Raw genomic sequence first — 21,126 nt, 5'->3', positions numbered from 1 at the left:
TAAGTGGAGCATATAGTTCCTAGATAACACTCAGATCAAACAGGAAAGGCTTAAACCCAAATCAACTAGCTCCCTAGGAAGAGATGTTGGTAGATGTTGGTAGACAAGCACGCTGCACCAAGAGAAACTGTTATCCTTCAAACAATCATTCCCTAACCTTCTTATTCCCCAACATTCCTACTCCTATTAAATGTCAATTACCTGTCCTTTTGCAAAGCCACACAGTAGTCTTGAACAGTCATTGTTGATACTCAGAGCTGAGATAGCCCCGTACTGGGCCCCAACAGCAGTGCTGCCCAGACAAAGCCGAAGAGCCTGGTTTGGATCTAAACAAGAAGTAATATTAGTAAGAAAACAGTGATAAAATACAAGGTATAACTATTAAAATTAAGGCCTCAGTCCTACAAATACTTATGCACATGCTTCACTTGGAGTATGAGTACTGCTCACATGCTTAAAGTTAAGTACAAGTACAAGAATTTAAGAGCAGGGTCTAAAGGGCATGGCTACACTTGCAGATGTAGAGCACTTTGAGTTAAACCAGCCCTCGTAGAGCGCAGTAGGGAAAGCACTGCAGTCAGTCCACACTGACAGCTTCAAGCGCACTGGCGTGGCCACATGTGCGGCACTTGCAGCGGTGCATTATGAGCAGCTATCCCAGCATGCAAGTGGCTGCAATGTGCTTTTCAAATGGGGGGGATGGGGTGGAGTGTGACGGAGTGTGTTGTGTGTATGTGGGGGGAGAGAGAGTGGGTATGTGGGGGGCTGAGAGCATATCAGCATGCTGTCTTGTAAGTTCAGACAGCAGCAGACCCCTCTTACCTCCCCCACCTCTCTCTCTCTCTCTCTCTCTCTCTCACAGCATTCCACACTAATGGTTGCTTTGTCTTGGAGCAGATAAGCAGCCGGCTGTCAGAAACGGAGCTTTCAAAGGGCATTTCCGCATTCCTACAGCCGATTCCAAACAATGACAAGAGTAGCCACTTGATTTAAGGGGATTATGGGACGTTTCTGGAGGCTGATCAGAGTGCAGTAAAGCAACACCTCGCTCACATTGGTGCCGCGGCACCTCAGCGAGGGCACAACAAACTTTATTCCACTCGCCGAGGTGGAGTACCAGCAGCGCTGTAGCCATGGAGTCTGAGCACTCTACGTGCCTTGCCAGTGTGGACAGATAGCGAGCTAGTGCGCCCGCGATTCCTTTATTGTAACTCACAAGTGTAGCCAAGCCCTTAACCAGAAAAGAGAAGGAAAAACACTTTGTATTTGCTTGACTTAGTAGACTATTTTAATAAGAACACAGTATTTGGTGGGGGTTTTTGAAAACTACATCAGAAGAAAAACAATTCTGATGATTTTTGGAAATACAGGCAAATATTTAATGTCCTTTCAATTATTCTTTCGTGGTTGCTGTTGGAGCTGATTTTTTTAATAAACTGCTTTTACTTTTTACTAACAGGTGGGGGAAGAAGTGAAAATAAAGGAACTTGTGTCCTGCCTCCTTGAGCAATGGCATCCTTCCCAGTACAGACTGCTCTCTTACCAAAAAGGAGGATTCTAGTGAGGAGGTAAGACAGCTTTCTTTACCGGAAATTTCTGGACACCATTTAACAAGGAAGTTAATAAAGCCCAACCTGAAACAATACATTTGTCTGAAAACATTTGCCACATGTTCAAATAAGCGCAATTCCTCCTGAAGTTGAAGTCTGAAATACGAAAGGTGTTGTTTTCTTCCTATCAGCTCAAAACACAATCAGTTCCTTCCTACTTTAAATTTTACTTACAACCTGCCAGTTAGGAGGAAAATTGCAACCTCTATAATTTTTTTTTAAAACTTGTTTTGTAAGTTGTCTCATGTCTTTTTTGACGTTAATATTATAGCTTCCCAAAAAGTTAACAAAAAAACCCTTTACTATATGGAGGCTGCAGTTTTCCTGCTAACAAGAGAAACCAATGCAGCAGGTCAGACTAGATGATCATAATGGTCTCTCTGACATTAAAGTCTATGAGTCTATAAAAGAGCAACCTATTTTTATTACCAATCCTGTTCATTCTGAATTTACACACACACTGGATTGCCCCTTTAACAATTCACTTTTGTAAGTAATATTAGCATGGTATTTTCAACAATAACATTCAACAATGCATCACCAACTGAAGTCTTCCACAAGTAGCTCTTTACCAATCTAGCTATAAAATGTGTCTTATTAGCTAGCTTTACACCATTAATTTAGAAGAACTATGCTGAGTTACATCTGAATATTATTTTTAGCCCCACAGTGCAAGTGCCCGCCTGACATCCAGAGCGCGCAATCTGAACTCCTCTTCCAATTTACAAGGTTTTGAAAAGCAGACCAGTAAGTATGTGTCTTGGTTGGTATGAAACTGTGAAACTACCTTGGACAGGAATTCTAGATGCAGCCACAGCTGGACAGTGTCCTTGTAGAATAACGTATAGGGCGGCTCTGAAGTAAGCAACCTGATCTCGGAGACCCTACGAGTGGACGATATTGAAACCAGGAAAGACTTTCCAGGAGAGAAGGAGAAGGGAGCAGGAACCGAGAGGCTCAAAGGGAGGACACATGAGCCGCAACAGTACGAGATTCAGGTCCCATGGAGGGACGGGATCTCTAATGTGTGAGTATAGATGTTCCAGACCTTTCAAAAACTGGACCATCATAAGAACGGCCATACTTGGTCAGACCAAAGGTCCATCAAGCCCAGTATCCTGTCTTCTGACAGTGGCCAATGGCAGGTGCCCCAAAGACAATGAACAGACAGATTATCATCAAGTGATCCATGCCCTGTCACCCAATCCCAGTTTATGGCAAACAGAGGCTAGGAACACCATTCCTGCCCATCCTGGCTAATAGATTCTTGGAAGATAGCCATTGATGGACCTATCTAGCTCCCTTTTGAACCCCATTATAGTATTGGCCTTCGCAATACCCTCTGGCAACGAGTTCTACAGGTTGATAGTGTGTTGCATGAAAAAATACTTTCTTGTGTTTGTTTTAAACCTGCTACCTATTAATTTAATTTAGTGGCCCCTTGTTCTTGTATTATGAGAAGGAATAAACAACACTTCCTTATTTACTTTCTCTATGCCACTCATGATTTTATAGATTTCTATCATACCCCCCCTTAGTTGCCTCTTTTCCAAGCTGAAAAGTCCCAGTCTTATTAATCTCTCCTCATACGAAGGCCGTTCCATACCCCTAATCATTTTTGTTGCCCTTTTCTGAACCTTTTCGAATTCCAATATATCTTTTTGGAGATGGTGCGACCACATCTGCACACAGTATTCGAGGCGTGGGCATACCATAGATTTATATAGAAAGAAAATATCACATTGCCTCTTATCTATCCCTTTCTTGATGATTCCCAACATTCTGTTCACTTTCTTGACTGCCGCTGCACATTGGAGTGGATGGTTTCAGAGAACTATCCACAATGACTCCAAGTGGTACTTCTTGAGTGGTAACAGCGAATTTAGACCCCATCATTATATATATATATATATAGTTAGGATTATGTTTTCCAATGTGCATTACTTTGCATTTATCAACATTAAATTTCATCTGCCATTTTGTTGCCCAGTCACCCAGATTTGTGAGATCTTTTTGTAGCTTTTCTGGGACTTAACTAACTTGAGTAGTTTTGTATCATCTGCAAATTTTGCCACCTCACTGTTTACCCCTTTTTCCAGATCGTTTATGAATATGTTAAATAAGACTGGGCCCAGTACAGATCCCGGGGGGACACCACTATTTACTCTCTCCATTCTGAGAGCTGACCATTTATTCCTACCCTTTGTTTCATATCTTTTAACCAGTTACCAATCCATGACAGACCCTTTCCTCTTATCCATGACTACTTATTTTGCTTAAGAGCCTTTGGTGAGGCCCACGTGATGAGCGAAGACCGACCTGCCCTGGAGCAGAGGGTGAAGACCGAAATAGTGGCCAAGTGGACTTTGATCGATGACAAGGATAACCCTTGGAGCTTGAGATTCAGAAGATGGTCCAGGATGGCCCACAGTGAGGCCTGCTCAGCCCGGATACCCCGGACTCAGGCTCAGCATGTGAACCTCTTCCACTTGGCCAAGTAGGTTGCTGTGGTGGAGGGCTTTCTGCTACCCAACAAGACCTGTTGACCTAGGCTGAGCATTCCTGTTCTTACACATTTAGCCATGCAGAAGCCATGCTGTCAAGTGCGGTGCCACCAGGTTCGGATGCAGAAGACTGCCATGGTTCTGGGACAGCAGGTCTGGCCAGAGAGGCAACTGCAGCGGAGCAGCTACCGAAAGGTCCATCAGTGTGCCAAACCAGTGCTGCCGAGGCCACACAGGGGCTATCAGAATCACCTTCACCTTGTCCTGTTTGATCTCCATAAGGATCTTGTGGATTAGCGGCACCAGTGGGAAGGCGTACATCAGAGCCCCCGACCATGGCAGCAGAAAGGCGCCCAACAGGGAGCCCCTGTCCAATCCCCGGAATGAGCAGAACACATGGCATTTCCTGTTCTGACAGGATGCGAAGAGGTCCCACCTGTGGAGTCCCCCCACCTCTGGAAGAACATACGGACCGCCTCTGGGTGGAACAACTACTCGTGGTGAGTTCAGAAGGTCCTGGTGAGGCAATCTGATAATATGTTCCTGGCCCCAGGTAGATGCGCGGCTACCAGATGGATGGCATGCTGCACACAGAAGTCCCAAAGGTGGAGTGCTTCTTGGCAAAGGGCCGATGACCTGACTGCCCTGCCTGTTGATGCAATACATTGCTGTGGTATTGTCTGTCAGGTCCTGCACCACCTTGCTCTTCACTTGGGGCAGGAAAGCCTGGCAGGCCAGGCAAACCGCTTTGAGCTCCCTGACATTCATGTGGAGGGACAGATTGTCCTGCAACCAGCGGCCTTGCATGCAGAGCTCATCCAGGTGGGCTCCCCGACCAAGGCATCAGAAACCAGAGTCAACGACAGGGATTGAGCCACAAAAGGAACTCCCTCCAACACTGATTCAGGGCTCAACCATCAATCCAGGAATGGTCGGATGTGAACCAGCACCCTAACTACCGGTCTAGATTGTGTCTTACTAACTAACTACTGTAAACAAACTATTCACAAGGCCTTAAGGTTCAAAGACCGATGTAGAACAACCATTAGCCCTTGTGAAATAAGGGAAAGACACTCCAACTAGCCACCATGGTCAGCAAAAAGGAACTGAGAGGAAATAGGGCCAGCGGCACCTAATATACTGACGCATGAGCGTGGCACTTAAGAGGGCGCCACAGCTGACCCTACTGATACTGCTAGGGCAAAAATCTCCAATGGTCTGATCCTTTGAGTGCACACACACCTAGAATAGAACAGACATGAGCAAGCACTTGAAGAACTGTTCGCTTGTGGGGGGGTTCTAGGTTTTCTTCCCCTGTGAAGGGCTTATGGAGCTCCTATCCCATGACAGAAGGAGGAACCAGACTTCGCCAATAAAATGCCATCGCTATCTGCTTGCAGGGGGAGTCAGACCTAGGCCTTGTAGAAGTACTCTGTTTTGCCTGGCTCCTGGAAAAGTAGCCAAAGGTGGCCTGCAGTGGAGAGCCACAAACAGCACATATGCTTGTCTCCTCTTTTACTGTTCTTGGAGGCCAGATCCACGAAAAGAACAAATAAAAACAAAAAAGAAAAAAAGAGTCAGACCCTCAAAAATAAGATTGCTAATACAGTAAGCTGCAACAGCCAGCAAGAGAGAACCCTGCCTCCTTCACTGCCCAGCTCATACACCCTCAACTGCAATATACGATAACCTGGCCTTTCAGCATTCAAAACAACACTGTAAAGCAGGAGACACAAGCCATTCATGCGACGTACATGCACAATGCAATATTACTATACCTTTTCCTTTTCAGTCCATTGGGATAGGGTCAAGAAAGAGAAAAGTCAGAGAGAAATCAATACAACAGAAGAAAGTGAAGATAGCAGTAACAGACATACTATCAAATAATGTAAAGAAGGGTCTAGAGCCTCCAAATTCTGCTGGTAGAGCTTGTTTTGTTAACTCTCAATGTTTTGTTTATTTAATAAATGGGAGAATGGGAATTTTAATAAATGAGAGAAAGAGAGAAGGGTGGTTGGTAATCATATTACAGCAGAAAAAAATTAAATATATAGAATTACTACAGAAGTGTCTATGCCAGACTTAATCATGAAGTCAGTATGAACAGAGCAATCAAAGAGGAAGTATAATGGAAAAGCAATAATTTAAGAGAACATTTGTGATTTTCATCTTGTGACCATGTATTATGCAACATAGTAAATGACAGGAGGGATTTTTTAAATCCACAAATTTTTGAAAGTTTGTTTCAAGTCCCCAGGTAGGATTTTCCCACATGATTTAGGAGCATCAGCACCATTGACTTTCACTGGGACTTGTGCTCCTAAGTCTTTTAGGCAATTATGAAAAAAGACCTTTCCCTTCCCCCATAGTAAGGAGCCACACAGAAGCAAGAATAAAAATACACAGATAATTCTGTCAATGAATTTTGCTAGTGAGCTCATAATATTCAACCCCCTACATACCCACAGTATTTTCTGTATGGTTATGTGTCCACTGCAGAGCTAACTGGGGCTCTTACTTGGGACATCCTAAACCCCCTCCATGCTACACACAAAACCTTCTCACCCAAATTTGGTGCTGCTTTAAATCCAGACTAGCTGATCTATTGGGGGGCGTGGTGTTTTGTTTTTTAAACCAAGCTACTCAAAGACTTCAGTAAGTCTGGTAGGAAGTTTCCTCTTATTTACAGAAGCAGCCCCTTGGATTATTTATTTCTCAAATCACATTTATTATGGAAATGCCTACAGGCCAGGCCAGAATAGGGGCTCATTGTGCTAGGCACTGCACAAACATAGTACAGGGAACGAGCACACGGCTAGGAGTCAGGATTCACAAGTTCTATTCTGAACTCTCTCCGACTAATCTTACAACTTCACAAACATTTAAGTTAGGCCTCTCACCACCTCTCTGACATAGGTATATCAATGACCCATCTACAGATGGCGTATGAAACATAACAGGTAAGTAACTAGACTAAGATCACACACAAGAAGCCTATGGCAGAGCTGACATTAGGTCCCGATCTCCTGTCTGCTAATGCCTAATCCACTCACCATACTGCTTAGACAAATTAACTCCCTTCAGCCTCAGACATGCAGTCTAATATTCATATAAATCTATTGTTTGAATACGTTCAGTTTTCAAGAGATGTTACAGAAATAGAAGAGTTTAAAGAAAAGCAACAATCAGAGGCACACAAAAATATCAGTCATATGAGAAGAAACGAAGATGTGAACGGTTCAGAGGAAACAAATAAAAGGTAACTGACAGTATTAAGAAAAATACTCTATAGAGAGTATAGAGAAAAGAGACACAGGCCTTTATTTACTGATACACAATGGAACAAGGAGTCACTCAATGACATTAAGGGCATATTTAAAAACAAAAAATATTTTTACTTTTAAACACAATGCAAAATTACCCTGTGGAACTTACTTCTACAACACAGAGGACAAGAGCTTTGCACCTTTCAAAAGAGATTGGATATATAATAATTAGAACAGTTACATTACAAAGGATGAATGTTTATAAAGGCTATAAAAAAAACCTCATGCCTCAGGGTGTAACTCAGCCACTGACAGAAGTCAGGAAGAAACTTCCTCCCATGGACAGATTTTTCTACTGTGACATTTCTTGTACTGGCTTCTGAATACAGTTGGAAACTGGACACCTGACTACACACAGACAACTGGTCTGGATCATGCAAGGCAATCCCCATACCTCTGTAAAGGTGTACTTGAAAATCCCTCCTTAGCAGTCTCCTTCAGTTTCTCCTACTGATTTGACAGACTGGGGGTAAGAACTATTGTTTTAGATAAGAGCTTTCAAAACTACTTAGCAGAAAAGAGAAGTGTATAGTACGTATTTCTGTTCTGTATTCAGAACAAAGCTGATTACATATTCATATATATGATGAAATGTCCTCTTTAATATGCTCTTTAGTTTCCACTAGAAAATAGAATCTACTAAACATTTTTAAAAGTCAGTAAGTATGAATGATCTGTACTCAAGAATTTTAAGTGAGTTGGTTGAGGAGTGCTCCAGACCAGTAAGGTTAATTTTTATTAACTTAGGAGAAGTCAAGGTTGTGCCAATATGTATAAAGGATAAACAGGATAAGCCCTGTAATTATAGGCCAGTAAGCCAGACCCTGATCATGGGCAAAATACTGGAAAGGCTGATACATGATACAAGAACAATCACTGATGCAGAGCACTTGATAAGGTGGGCACAGTTAAACATACTTCTCAATACAGCTAAATGCAAAGTCATACAAGTAAGAGAATGTTGATGAGACTTACAGCAAGGGGGATTGCACCCTAGAAAGTAGTGACACTGAAAAGAACTTGGGGTCATTAACAACTGCACATGAGCTCCCAGTGTGGTCATGTGGCCAAGAGGGCCAACATAAGTGGATACACTGCGACAGTCTGTACCCCTATGCTCACCCTTTTTACAAAACTATAATGGATTTTGTATAAAGTATGCTTTGTGAGGTATCATTAGAAAACTCAATTTGCTGATCATTATTGTCCTGGCAAAATGTGTGTGGCAACATTGTATCTAAAATTGTAAGATTCTACTGTAGGATGTTACTAAGACATATTCTAAAGCTGGGGACACAGTCAGAAACCAGTTCCTCAGAAACAAAAGACAAACTGATGCCTCATCCAGGTGTCAATGAAATCAAATAGACTATTACCTGGCTAAGTGGTCATTCTTTGACAGGAAAAAGGGTGAGAGAAATTTACATCTTGCCAGTGAACAGCTGGAGGTTCCCTCTCCATAGACTGGCTGTCTCCTGATCCTCAGCTGGAGATAATTTTCAAAGGAAAAGAGAGCTATCAGACAGGAAAGCAGAGGCCCCAAAATCTCTCTCCCTTCATCACTACTCACAGCATTACCACTACCTGAAGGACAAGGAAATTAACACTGAACTGGGGGAGAGATCCTGACAAAGGATTTCAGCAAGTAAGACTGCTAAAGTATATGGAGAGAAAAGGAGTACTTGTGGCACCTTAGAGACTAACCAATTTATTAGAGCATAAGCTTTCGTGAGCTACAGCTCACTTCCTCAGATGCATCTGAGGAAGTGAGCTGTAGCTCACGAAAGCTTATGCTCTAATAAATTGGTTAGTCTCTAAGGTGCCACAAGTACTCCTTTTCTTTTTGCGAATACAGACTAACACGGCTGTTACTCTGAAACCTGTCTATATGGAGAGAGAAACCTTTGCTTTGAATTAACTTAGCTTGTTAAGTTAATTAGATGTGTTTTACCTTTTATTTACTTTGTAACCAATTCTGACTTTTATGCCTTATGTGAAATCACTTTAAAAAAAAAATCTATCTTTCTGTAGTTAAAAAACTTGTTGTATTGTTTTATCTAAACCAGTGCTTGCATAGATTTTAGATAACAAGGTTTGTGCATATAATTTTCTATTAATGAAATGACAGACTTTATATGAGCTCATATTGTCCAGGAGAATACTGGGCAGTAAAAGATGCACATTTCTTTGGACAGTCTAGGACTGGGAGTTTACTTGTGTTCCCCACAGTGTAATTCATGGCTATAGCACTCACAGTATAGCTGGGAGTGATTTACATGCTTTCCGAAATTTATATCAGAAAGACTGGTGCAGATTGAATCGCATCAGGACATCTCATGCGAGATGTGGACAAACCCTCTTCAAATGGAAAATGAGGCAAACACCTGTACATGACTGGGATCTCCAGGCTCAAACGATAGAGCACATCATATGAGGAGGTTACTCACTGTGCAGTAACTGATGATGTTCTTCGAAAGGAGTGCCCTGTGGGTGCTCCACTGTAGGTGTCGGTGCACCCCTACGTCGTCGTTTGGAGGTTTGTACAGCAGTACCCGTATTGGCTGCACGTGTGGGGAGCCTGCCTCAGATAGCAGTCTTGTCTTAATAGTGCGCATGCACGGCCGAACTCCTCAGTTCCTTCTCTACAATGGAGGCCGCCCAGCTCTGAAGTAGAGGGGAGGCGGGAGGGGAGCGGAGCACCCACAGAGACACTCATCTCGAAGAACGTCAGTTACTGCACAGGTGAGTAACCTCCTCTTCTTCTTCTAGGGGTGTCCCTGTAGGTGCTCCACTGTAGGTGACTGAAAAGCAGTATCTCCCAAGGAGGTAGGGACTTTGGATCTAGAAGGAATGCAGTGGATAGAACAGCTCTGCCCATAAGCATATTGGTAATGGGTCCCTGTGTAACAGCATAATGTTTTGCAAACGTATTTTCAAAAGCCCAAATGGCAGCTCTGGAAATGTCCTTAAAGGGGGACATCATGCAGAAAGGCCACTGAGGCCACCATGGATCTGGTGGAGTTAATCCTGATAAAGGTAGGAGTCACGTTCTGTAGTTGATAACAGAGACAAATGCAACTCGAGGTCCAGTTGGAAAGTCAGTGGTTAGAGATAAATGAGCCCTTAGAGCGTTCCGCAGTGGGGACGAATAGCCTGTTGGAACGCCTAAAGGTTTTAGTCCAGTCAAAGTAGAAGGACAAATCTCTGTGCATGTCCAAAGTGTGCATCTAAGATTCAAAGGAATTTGCATGTGGTTTTGGAAAAGGTAGGGAGATGGATAGGCTCATTGACATGGAAAAATGCGTGCACCTTTGGGGAATTTCGGGAAGTAAGCGTAGGGTGACTTTGTCCTTAAAAATATGGTGCATGACGGATCTGCCATGAGTGCTGCAATTTCGCCTGTGTGTCTCACACAGGCAATCGCTACCAGAAACGCAGTTTTCATAGATGTAGGAGGGAACATGTGGCTAATGGTTCATATAGTTTTGGGTTAGGCATGTTAAGACTAGGGGGAGGTCCCAACATCGATTAGGCAGTTTGATGTGTGGGTATAGGAATCATAGAATATCAGGGTTGGAAGGGACCTCAGGAGGTCATCTAGTCCAACCCCCTGCTCAAAAGCAGGACCCATACCCAATTAAATCATCCCAGCCAGGGATTTGTCAAGCCTGACCTTAAAAACTTCTAAGGAAGGAGATTCCACCACCTCCCTAGGCAATGCATTCCAGTGTTTCACCACCCTCCTAGTGAAAAAGTTTTTCCTAATATCCAACCCAAACCTCCCCCACTGCAACTTGAGACCATTACTCCTTGTCCTGTCCTCTTCCACCACTGAGAATAGTCTAGAACCATCCTCTCTGGAACTACCTCTCAGGTAGCTGAAAGCAGCTATCAAATCCCCCCTCATTCTTCTCTTCTGCAGACTAAACAATCCCAGTTCCCTCAGCCTCTCCTCATAAGTCATGTGTTCCAGACCCCTAATCATTTTTCTTGCCCTTCGCTGGACTCTCTCCAATTTATCCACATCCTTCTTGTAGTGTGGGGCCCAAAACTGGACACAGTACTCCAGATGAGGCCTCACCAATGTCAAATAGAAGGGGACAATCACGTCCCTCGATCTGCTCGCTGTGCCCCTACTTATACATCCCAAAATGCCATTGGCCTTCTTGGCAACAAGGGCACACTGCTGGCTCATATCCAGCTTCTCGTCCACTGTCACCCCTAGGTCCTTTTCCGCAGAACTGCTGCCGAGCCATTCGGTCCCTAGTCTGTAGCTGTGCATTGGGTTCTTCCATCCTAAGTGCAGGACCCTGCACTTATCCTTATTGAACCTCATCAGATTTCTTTTGGCCCAATCCTCCAATTTGTCTAGGTCCCTCTGTATCCTATCCCTGCCCTCCAGCGTATCTACCACTCCTCCCAGTTTAGTATCATCTGCAAATTTGCTGAGAGTGCAATCCACACCATCCTCCAGATCATTTATGAAGATATTGAACAAAACCGGCCCCAGGACCGATCCCTGGGGCACTCCACTTGACACTGGCTGCCAACTAGACATGGAGCCATTGATCACTACCCATTGAGCCCGACAATCTAGCCAACTTTCTACCCACCTTATAGTGCATTCATCCAACCCATACTTCCTTAACTTGCTGACAAGAATACTGTGGGAGACCGTGTCAAAAGCTTTGCTTAAGTCAAGATACAATACATCCACTGCTTTCCCTTCATCCACAGAACCAGTAATCTCATCATAGAAAGCGATTAGATTAGTCAGGCATGACCTTCCCTTGGTGAATCCATGCTGACTGTTCCTGATCACTTTCCTCTCATGTAAGTGCTTCAGGATTGATTCTTTGAGGACCTGCTCCATGATTTTTCCAGGGACTGAAGTGAGGCTTACTGGCCTGTAGTTCCCAGGATCCTCCTTCTTCCCTTTTTTAAACATTGGCACTACATTAGCCTTTTTCCAGTCATCCGGGACTTCCCCCGTTCGCCACGAGTTTTCAAAGATAATGGCCAATGGCTCTGCAATCACAGCCGCCAGTTCCTTTAGCACTCTCGGATGCAACTCATCCGGCCCCATGGACTTGTGCACGTCCAGTTTTTCTAAATAGTCCCTAACCACCTCTTTCTCCACAGAGGGCTGGCCATCTATTCCCCATGTTGTGATGCCCAGCACAGCAGTCTGGGAGCTGACCTTGTTCGTGAAGACAGAGGCAAAAAAAGCATTGAGTACATTAGCTTTTTCCATATCCTCCGTCACTAGGTTGCCTCCCTCATTCATTAAGGGGCCCACACTTTCCTTGGCTTTCTTCTTGTTGCCAACATACCTGAAGAAACCCTTCTTGTTACTCTTAACATCTCTCGCTAGCTGCAGCTCCAGGTGCGATTTGGCCCTCCTAATTTCATTCCTACATGCCCGAGCAATATTTTTATACTCTTCCCTGGTCATATGTCCAACCTTCCACTTCTTGTAAGCTTCTTTTTTATGCTTAAGATCTGCTAGGATTTCACCGTTAAGCCAAGCTGGTCGCCTGCCATATTTACTATTCTTTCGACACATCGGGGATGGTTTGTCCCTGTAACCTCAACAGGGATTCCTTGAAATACAGCCAGCTCTCCTGGACTCCTTTCCCCTTCAAGTTAGTTCCCCAGGGGATCCTACCCATCAGTTCCCTCAGGGAGTCGAAGTCTGCTTTCCTGAAGTCCAGGGTCCGTATCCTGCTGCTTACCTTTCTTCCCTGTGTCAGGATCCTGAACTCAACCAACTCATGGTTACTGCCAGATTCCCATCCACTTTTGCTTCCCCTACTAATTCTTCCCGGTTTGTGAGCAGCAGGTCAAGAAAAGCTCTCCCCCCAGTTGGCTCCTCTAGCACTTGCACCAGGAAATTGTCCCCTACGCTTTCCAAAAACTTCCTGGATTGTCTATACACCGCTGTACTGCTCTCCCAGCAGATATCAGGAAAATTAAAGTCACCCATGAGAACCAGGGCATGCGATCTAGTAGCATCCCATTACTAAGTGATTCCTTAAGGGACTTGGGGTCCCTTAAGGAATCACTTAGTAATGGGATGAGTAAAGACAGTCCTATCGTCAATGGCATCATAGAACACTGTAATTGCGGCCAAGTGGAGTTTGATGGGACTCAGAGATTAAATTATCTGGACTCTCCCTAATAGATAGTTGAGGATTAGTGGGAGAGGCATGGAAAAAAGGAGCAGTGTTTGTGACAGCCCACCAGTGTGTAAATCTTGTCCAGTTATAAAGGCAGGTGGTGCATGTAGAATTTGTTGTGTTATGAAGAAGTACATTTTGAACCTGCTCCAAACAAGTTCACTCGGCATGAGAGAACCATGAAGGAGCCAAACCTTGAGGTGTAACATGGTTAAATTGGGGTGGAGTAGTAGACCCTGTTGGGACAAGAGATTTGGGCAGAGGGTAGTGGGATGGGTGTGGAAAGTGACATCTTGGTAAGGAAAGGGTATCATGCCTGTCTGGGCCATGTGGGGCTATCATTATGACTCTGGCTTGGTGTGTTCGTATTTTTAATCAATAATTTGTGTATGAGTGGTATCAGGGAAATGCATACATTAGGTCTGTGTTCCATGGGAACATGAACTCATCCCTCGAGGAGCGTTTGCCTAGTCCCGCTCTGGAACAAAATCTTGGGCATTTCTTGTTTGCTGCAGTTGCAGAAAGGTCTGTGGTTGGGTATCCCCATGTGTGGAATATGTCTAGTACTATATCCTCATTTAGTTCCCATTCGTGGTCTATGGGAAATCTTCTGCTGTAGTCATCGTGGTGGTAGAGAGAGAGCCAGGTAAGTATGCAGCTGATATTCAGACATTGTGTCTGAGACACTAATTCCATCGTTTCATTGCTTCTGTACAAAGGGAGCGGGATCATGCCCCCACCCCCTTGCCTGTTTACATAGAAGATGTAGGCAATGTTGTTGGTAATTATCCTGACATGTTGGTTTTGTATGAAAGGAGAAATTGGAGGCAGTCATTGCATATTGTTCACCGTTCTAGACATTGGATGTGAAGGGATGTCTCGGCAGGAGACCAAAGACCCTGGGTAGTGTATTGGGGCGTGTGTACTCCCTATACCATAAGGGATGCATCTGTAGTGAAAACAACCGATGGGACGTCCTGTAGAAAGGGGACCTGTAGCAAAGGTTGTGAGGCAATGTCCACCAGTGGAGAGAGAGTCCTAGACTCTGGGAGGTATGTATAAAAGTTTGTTCAGACCATGGATATTCGGTCTGTAGACAGTGGAATCCAGCTTTGGAAACCTCTCATGAAGAGGCAAGCATTCCTGACTACAAAACTGCAAGAGGCCATGTGACCTTGGAATTGTAGGCAAGCTTGTGCAGCCACTTGTGGACTGTTGCACAGCTTGGGAATGAAAAGGTTGATAGTGTTAAAAACGTGGAGTGGGAGAGATGCTATTCTTTTGCATGAGTTAAAATGTGCTGCTATGAATTCCAGTTGTTGGGTGGGAGTGAATGAAGATTTACTTAGTTCATTCACAGGCCAAGAGCATGGAAATATTGGACTGTCCATTGTGTGGACTGAATGGCTTCTTGGAGGGTCCTGGCTTTGAAAAGGCAGTTGTCGAGATAAGTAAAAATTATGATTCTCTGCCTTCTGAGATGAGCTGTTATGACTGTGAGGAGTTTGGAAAAGACACAAGGCGCAGTCAAGAGGCCGAAAGGTAGGACCCTGTACTGGTAGTGTTGTGAGCCCAGAACGAAGCGAATAAAACGTCTGTGAGCAAGATGTATGGTCACAGGAACATAAGCATCCTGCAGGTCGAGGGCTGAAAATCCAATTTCCCTGCTCCAGTGCTGGAATTACGGTTGCAAGAGTCACCATTATTTTTTTGTAATTTTATTTATCGAATTTATTGAGGCATCTGAGGTCAAGAATGGGTCGCCATCCCCCAGTTTTCTTTTGTGTTAAAAAGTAATGGGAGTAGAACCCTTTTCCTCTGTGTTGGTCAGGCGCTGGCTATACTACTCCTAATTGGAGGAGGTGATGAACCTCTTGGTGGAGCAGTTGTTCGTGAGAGCGGTCCCTGAAAAGGGATGCGGGGGGGAAAAAAATGGGCACTGAAGTATGGATGATGTTTTCCATACTATCGGCCACATTTTCAAAATTCGCTTACTAGTGGGAGTGAGTTGACATGGAGTGATGAATTGGTGCGGCGACATTGATATCTTGGTCACAGATGTTGTTGTTCAGATGGTCTATGACTTCGTTGAGTATACACTGGGTAGCATGGATGTTGATAAGGTTGGTATTCATATTGTCTCTTCCTTTTGCAGGGGTTTGGATACCGAGAGACTATAATGTTGCTCTCGAGTCCTTCATGGAGTGAAGCACATCGTTGGTGTTACTGGCAAATAGTTTTTCACAATCAAAAGGGAGATCTTCTGTAGTATTCTGAACCTCGCAAGGAAAAGACGACGACGACTATGAAAGCCGTGAAGCTCAATGCATCATGATTGCTGTAGCAGTGGACCTCGCAGCTGTGTTGGCAACATCAAGCGCAGCTTGTAGTGCGGTATGGGAGATGATTTGTCCATCAGACTATGGCTTTAAACTGATGGTTCCCTAACCCCCCGGAATGTCATCAATAAAGTCCATGAGTTTCTCATAATTTCTGTGGTCATATTTTGCCAGAACAGCCGCATAATTAGATATCCAGAATTGTAATGTGGATGAAGCATACACTTTACAACCAAGAAGGTCCAGCCTTTTACTGTCTTTACCAGTTGGGGTAGACCTGGGAACTGGTGTTTGTTCTTTTGGTTAGCTACCTCTACTACCAATGAACTTGGCGCTGGGTGAGTAAAAAGGAACTCAGACCCTTTGGAAGGAATAAAATATTTCCAGTTAGCTCACTTACAGGTAGATCTGCTAGTAGCTGGTGTCTGCCATATGGTTTTGGCAGGATTCATAATGGCTGGATTTATAGGTAAGACAATCTTGGATGTGGAGGAAGGTTGCAGGATGTCAGTCAACTCATACTGCTTTTCAGAAAACTTCCTCCAGATTAATCCTCAACTCATTGGTGACTCTTTTGAAGAGGTCTTGAAATTTTTTAAAAATCATCTGACAGTGTTGGTGGGAAGGCAGTACAGCTTCATCTTGTGTGGATATGGGCTCCACAAGGGTTGGGGAAGCATGTGTAGCGTGTTTATCAAAGAGTGGAGTAACAGCTGCTTGTTGGGTCTCATTCATAGCCATGTGCACTGGTGGTAGCGAGGTGGCATTGCTCCTATTTTTGGCATCTTGGCAATCATAGTAGAATCACTTATATGGTGCTCATGGACCCCATATTGCCACTGACCGGGGAAAGGCATAGGTGGTGCCATCCATGGGTTTGTATACCAGGGAGGGAGGTCTTTGATGAACAAAGACCTAGATTTTCTGTGACCAGTGCTGATTTGGCTCTGTGACTGGGAGAACTGGTATGGTGAAAAGTCTCCCTGCGCTATGGCTTCCTCCTCACTAGAAAAGTGAGATACAGCTGGAGACAGGCGTCTGGACCGCATGCAAATGTCTGGAGAAAAATAGGTGTCAAGTAGAGGTAACTGTAGGTTAGGTGACACCTGTAGGTCGGGTGAATGAATGAACTGCTGTGCCGGAGAGTCTGCATGAGAGAAACCCTCTGTTAGGAGCGCCGGCAGCACTGGAGGGTCGTTCGGCACCGAATTTCTCTACACCATAGCGCTCAATGCATGCGCTGAGGTCAGCGGTGCCGGGAAGGTAAGCGCAGCCCGGGTCTGTTCTGGTAAGGTCCTCTGTGCTAGCACTGTGCCCACTGCGGTGCCAGACGGTGCCAGGAGAGAGGCAGGCAACTTGAAGCCTGAAGCCTCGGCACCGGGAACTTGGGCTGTCACCACAGCCAGAGGCGGAATTAGCGCGATGCTGGGGGAACCAGCACATCAAAGGTGCTGAGCCGAGAAAAGGTCTGCATAGAAGAAATAGACCTGCTCAGCAACCTTTTTTCTCGCAATGTTTCCCTTCTGGGTGAGGGAGGCAGGCGTTTTTTTGTTTTGGTTTTTTTTGGTCCTTTTTGGAGGTAGGAGGGCTGCAGTTCACTGAGGAGCCCATACCTGGATCAGAAGCAGGTCCGAGTGACTTCTGCCCAAGAATCATTTTCAGGCGGAGTTCTCTATCTTTATGGGCCCTGGATTTTAATTTGGAACAGTGGGCACATTTGAGGAATAAGGGACCCCCCCCCCAGGTATTTTATACACTGGGAGTGACCATCCGACATAGGGATGGCGTCCCTGCATGCAGTGCACCACTTAAATCCTGGGGAACCAGGCATATTAGCGTTGGCTGGAGACTAAGAGGAACAAGCGGGAACAATTTTTGTTTTTTTAAAAGGGATGAACTTATCTAGTAACTACAGTGCTAAAGTAAGGGGAAAAAAGGATGTAGAATGGGTAAGAGAAAAAGTTTTAACGAGTCTGCTGTAGGTCCGACTCCGGCCGGGGACAGTAGAGAAGGAACTGAGGAGTTCGGCCACACATGCGCACTATTAAGACAAGACTAGTATGTGAGGCAGGCTCCGTGCATGTGCGGCCGATAAGGGTACTGCTGTAAAAATCTCCAAACGGCAGCACAGGGGCACACCGACACCTACAGTGGAGCACCCACAGGGACACCTCTCAAAGAAGAACTGAATGTCTCTCATTCTTTTGCCGGGAGCCTGAAGGACATGCACCAGCTCACCGCTGCAGCAATGTGCTGGCTATCAAAACTTAGATATAAATTTGTAGTTGTTGCTACCTACCCAAACCATACAAAAGATGATGATGATATTTACATGCTGGAGGCTATGTGTGGACAGACCAGGAGTGGTTGTTCTCACAGTGAAGCAGTGTAAAAGGTACCCCAGATTGGAGAATTGAGGGGACACAGTTGTCCACCTGTCTAGATTGTACCCTGAGGAATGTCACATATATAAACTAGGGAATAGAAAGTAAGAGGGAGATATTCTGTATTCAGTATTAGCAACATCATTACTGCAATACTGTATCCAGTTCTGGAGTCCACACTCTAAAAGAATGCTGAAAAATTGGAAAGGGTTCAGAGAGGAGCTACAAGAATGAGTCAAGGCCTGGAAAACCTGCATAACACTAAAAGATTTAGGAAGTTCAGTCCACTTAGCTTATCAAAGTGAAGATTAAGTGGCAACTTGATCAGTCTACGTCACCTACATAGGGAGAAGATTTCTGATGCTAAAGGGCTCCTTTAAATTAGCAGACAAAGGCATAACAAGAAAAATGGCAGGAAGCTGAAATCAGCAAACTTCACACTGGAAATAAGCAGCACATTTAACCATGGGGATTATTAGTCACTAGAACACATTATCAAGAAATGTGGTAAACTGTTCATCATTTGGAGGCTAAACACATCCAACTTGATTTCTAAAAGACATACTGTCAGGGTTCCCTCCCCACTCTGAACTCTAGGGTACAGATGTGGGGACCTGCATGAAAGACCCCCTAAGCTTATTTCTACCAGCTTAGGTTAAAAATTTCCCCAAGGCACAAATCTCTATTTGTTCTTGGACTGAGGTATGCTGCCACCACCAAGTGATTTAACAAAGAACCAGGAAAAAGGACCTCTTGGAGTTCCTCTTCCCCCAGCAATCCTCCTAAGCCCTTACACCCCCTTTCCTGGGGAGGCTTGAGAATAATATCCTAATCAGTTGGTTACAAAATGATCAAAGACCCAAATCCCTGGGTCTTGGAACAATGGGAAAAAAATCAATCAGGTTCTTAAAAGAAAGATTTTATTTAAAAAAAAAAAGTAAAAATCATCTCTGTAAAAATCAGGATGGAAAATACTTTACAGGGTATTCAGATTCAAAACACAGAGGATTCCCCTCTGGGCAAAACCTTAAAGTTACAGAAAACAGGAATAAACCTCTCTCTTAGCACAGGGAAAATTCACAAGCAAAACAAAAGATAAGCCAGGCAAGGCAGATTAGTTTACCTATACTGGCTGCAATATTGGAGACTTGGATTAGGATGGGTTGTAGAAGATGGATTTCTGTCTGGCCCCTCTCAGTCCCAAGAGAGAACGGCCACAGAAACAAAGAACCCCAAACAAACCCTCTCTCCCCACCCCCACCCCCCCACCAGATTTGAAAGTACCTTTTGTCCCAATTGGTTCCTTTGGTCAGGTGCCAACCAAGTTATTTGAGCTTCTTAACCGTTTACAGGTAAGGAGGAATTTTAGGCTACCCTTATGGTTATGACACATAATGTAGCTCAAACACATCTTCTGGCCTAAGAATCAATGAATAATTAACACTTTCATGCCACCTCATGTTCTGGAGCCTGCCTCAAGGCACCCAAGAACATAATTCATCTTCACGTTCCACTGTGACATTGAACAGCAAACCAGATAACAACATCTGTTTTAATAATGCTTAGACTGTCAACTTTCTAATGTATTTATTGTTAGAGTTTTGAACATGTCTTAAAGTGTTTGCACATGATTTACAAGTCCACGATTATGTGGATTTTGAATCGTGGGAGAAGAAATGCCAGTCATGCTGAAGTTATGGTAAACAGAGGAGAAACCTTTGAAGAACCCCTAATGTAACATTAAATGTCCAAATTCTACATTTTAAAAGTTGATACTGTAGTTTGACAGACAACTTTATCTCACTTTACTACAGCAAGGTTTCTGATGTGCCTTAAAGAGTTTGTAAATGATTGGATGTTTTTGAAGCAGTATTACATATATATTGTTCCAAGATTTTATAGATATTGCTTCTGTCTTTTCCTTTGTGCTTTGGATGGGGGTGTATGGAAACATTCTCTGTACTGATTGTCTCTTTTCTTCTTTACAGAGAAAGGAGGAACAAAGTAGTTTGCACATATATAGTGCTTTACAGGTTCAAAGCACTGTATCCGACTGATGTAAACTGATCTTTACAATATCCCTGTAAGGCAGGGAATTATGCTTAGCAGCATCTCCCAGCTATAATATGGGGAACGCACAGTTTTTCCTAAGGTCAGCCAGGATGAGAACTCAGCCATTCCTGGCTCCCAGTCCTGTGCGCTAGTTACCACTAGTCTGCTAGTACCTCAGAACACCACATGCAAATTTCCACTGGTATGGTTGGATATGGTTGAGAAGATAGAGTACTGTTACTTCTGCTAGCTTCAAAAGTATCTCACACTCAAAGTAAATCATGCAAATTTGGCTTTTAGATTACAGTTTACATTTAATTGAGAATATAACAAGTAGGACCAATTCTTGTTCAAGTTTGATTTTATCCTCAGCCCAAAATATTTAATAGCAGACTTCTCTCACCTTGAGAATCAGTCCAATAAGATTATAAATCAGCAATTGTAATAGCTAAGAAATGTATTACATTGTTAGACTTAACATGTCCTGCCAACATTTAAGTCAGGATGTAATCTGATAACAAGGAATCTATTATTTGAAAAATTAGGACAAATCCTAGCAAAAAGATGATAAACATTGTGACACAAATTTATGCTGATCTTGTTTATATTGCCTTAACATTCTGTTAAACCAAAATGAGGAATTTTCCTTAAGTATAAGAGACTTCTATAATAACAATTGCTTAGAAGATAGGAAACATTCCAGAAGGCCTATGAGATTTCTGTTGTGTGAAC

The 21,126-nt window shown here is 43.9% G+C and overlaps 1 protein-coding gene across 3 annotated transcripts in view; it reads right to left on the bottom strand.

The window, feature by feature from the left end:
• Positions 1-21,126, bottom strand: part of VPS8 (VPS8 subunit of CORVET complex) — a 223,278-nt gene that overhangs the window by 184,610 nt on the left and 17,542 nt on the right. For all 3 annotated transcript variants that reach the window (XM_084638357.1, XM_084638358.1, XM_084638359.1), the window contains exon 7: positions 202-326. In XM_084638357.1, the coding sequence (XP_084494483.1) occupies positions 202-326 (125 nt within the window). The remainder of the gene's footprint in view (positions 1-201; positions 327-21,126) is intronic.

This window comes from Lepidochelys olivacea, assembly GCF_965140295.1.
Source record: "Lepidochelys olivacea isolate rLepOli2 genome assembly, chromosome: 9".
NCBI classification, from domain to species: Eukaryota; Metazoa; Chordata; order Testudines; family Cheloniidae; genus Lepidochelys; species Lepidochelys olivacea.
Note: the sequence above shows the minus strand (reverse complement) of the source record. Positions and strands in the feature narration are given on the sequence as shown.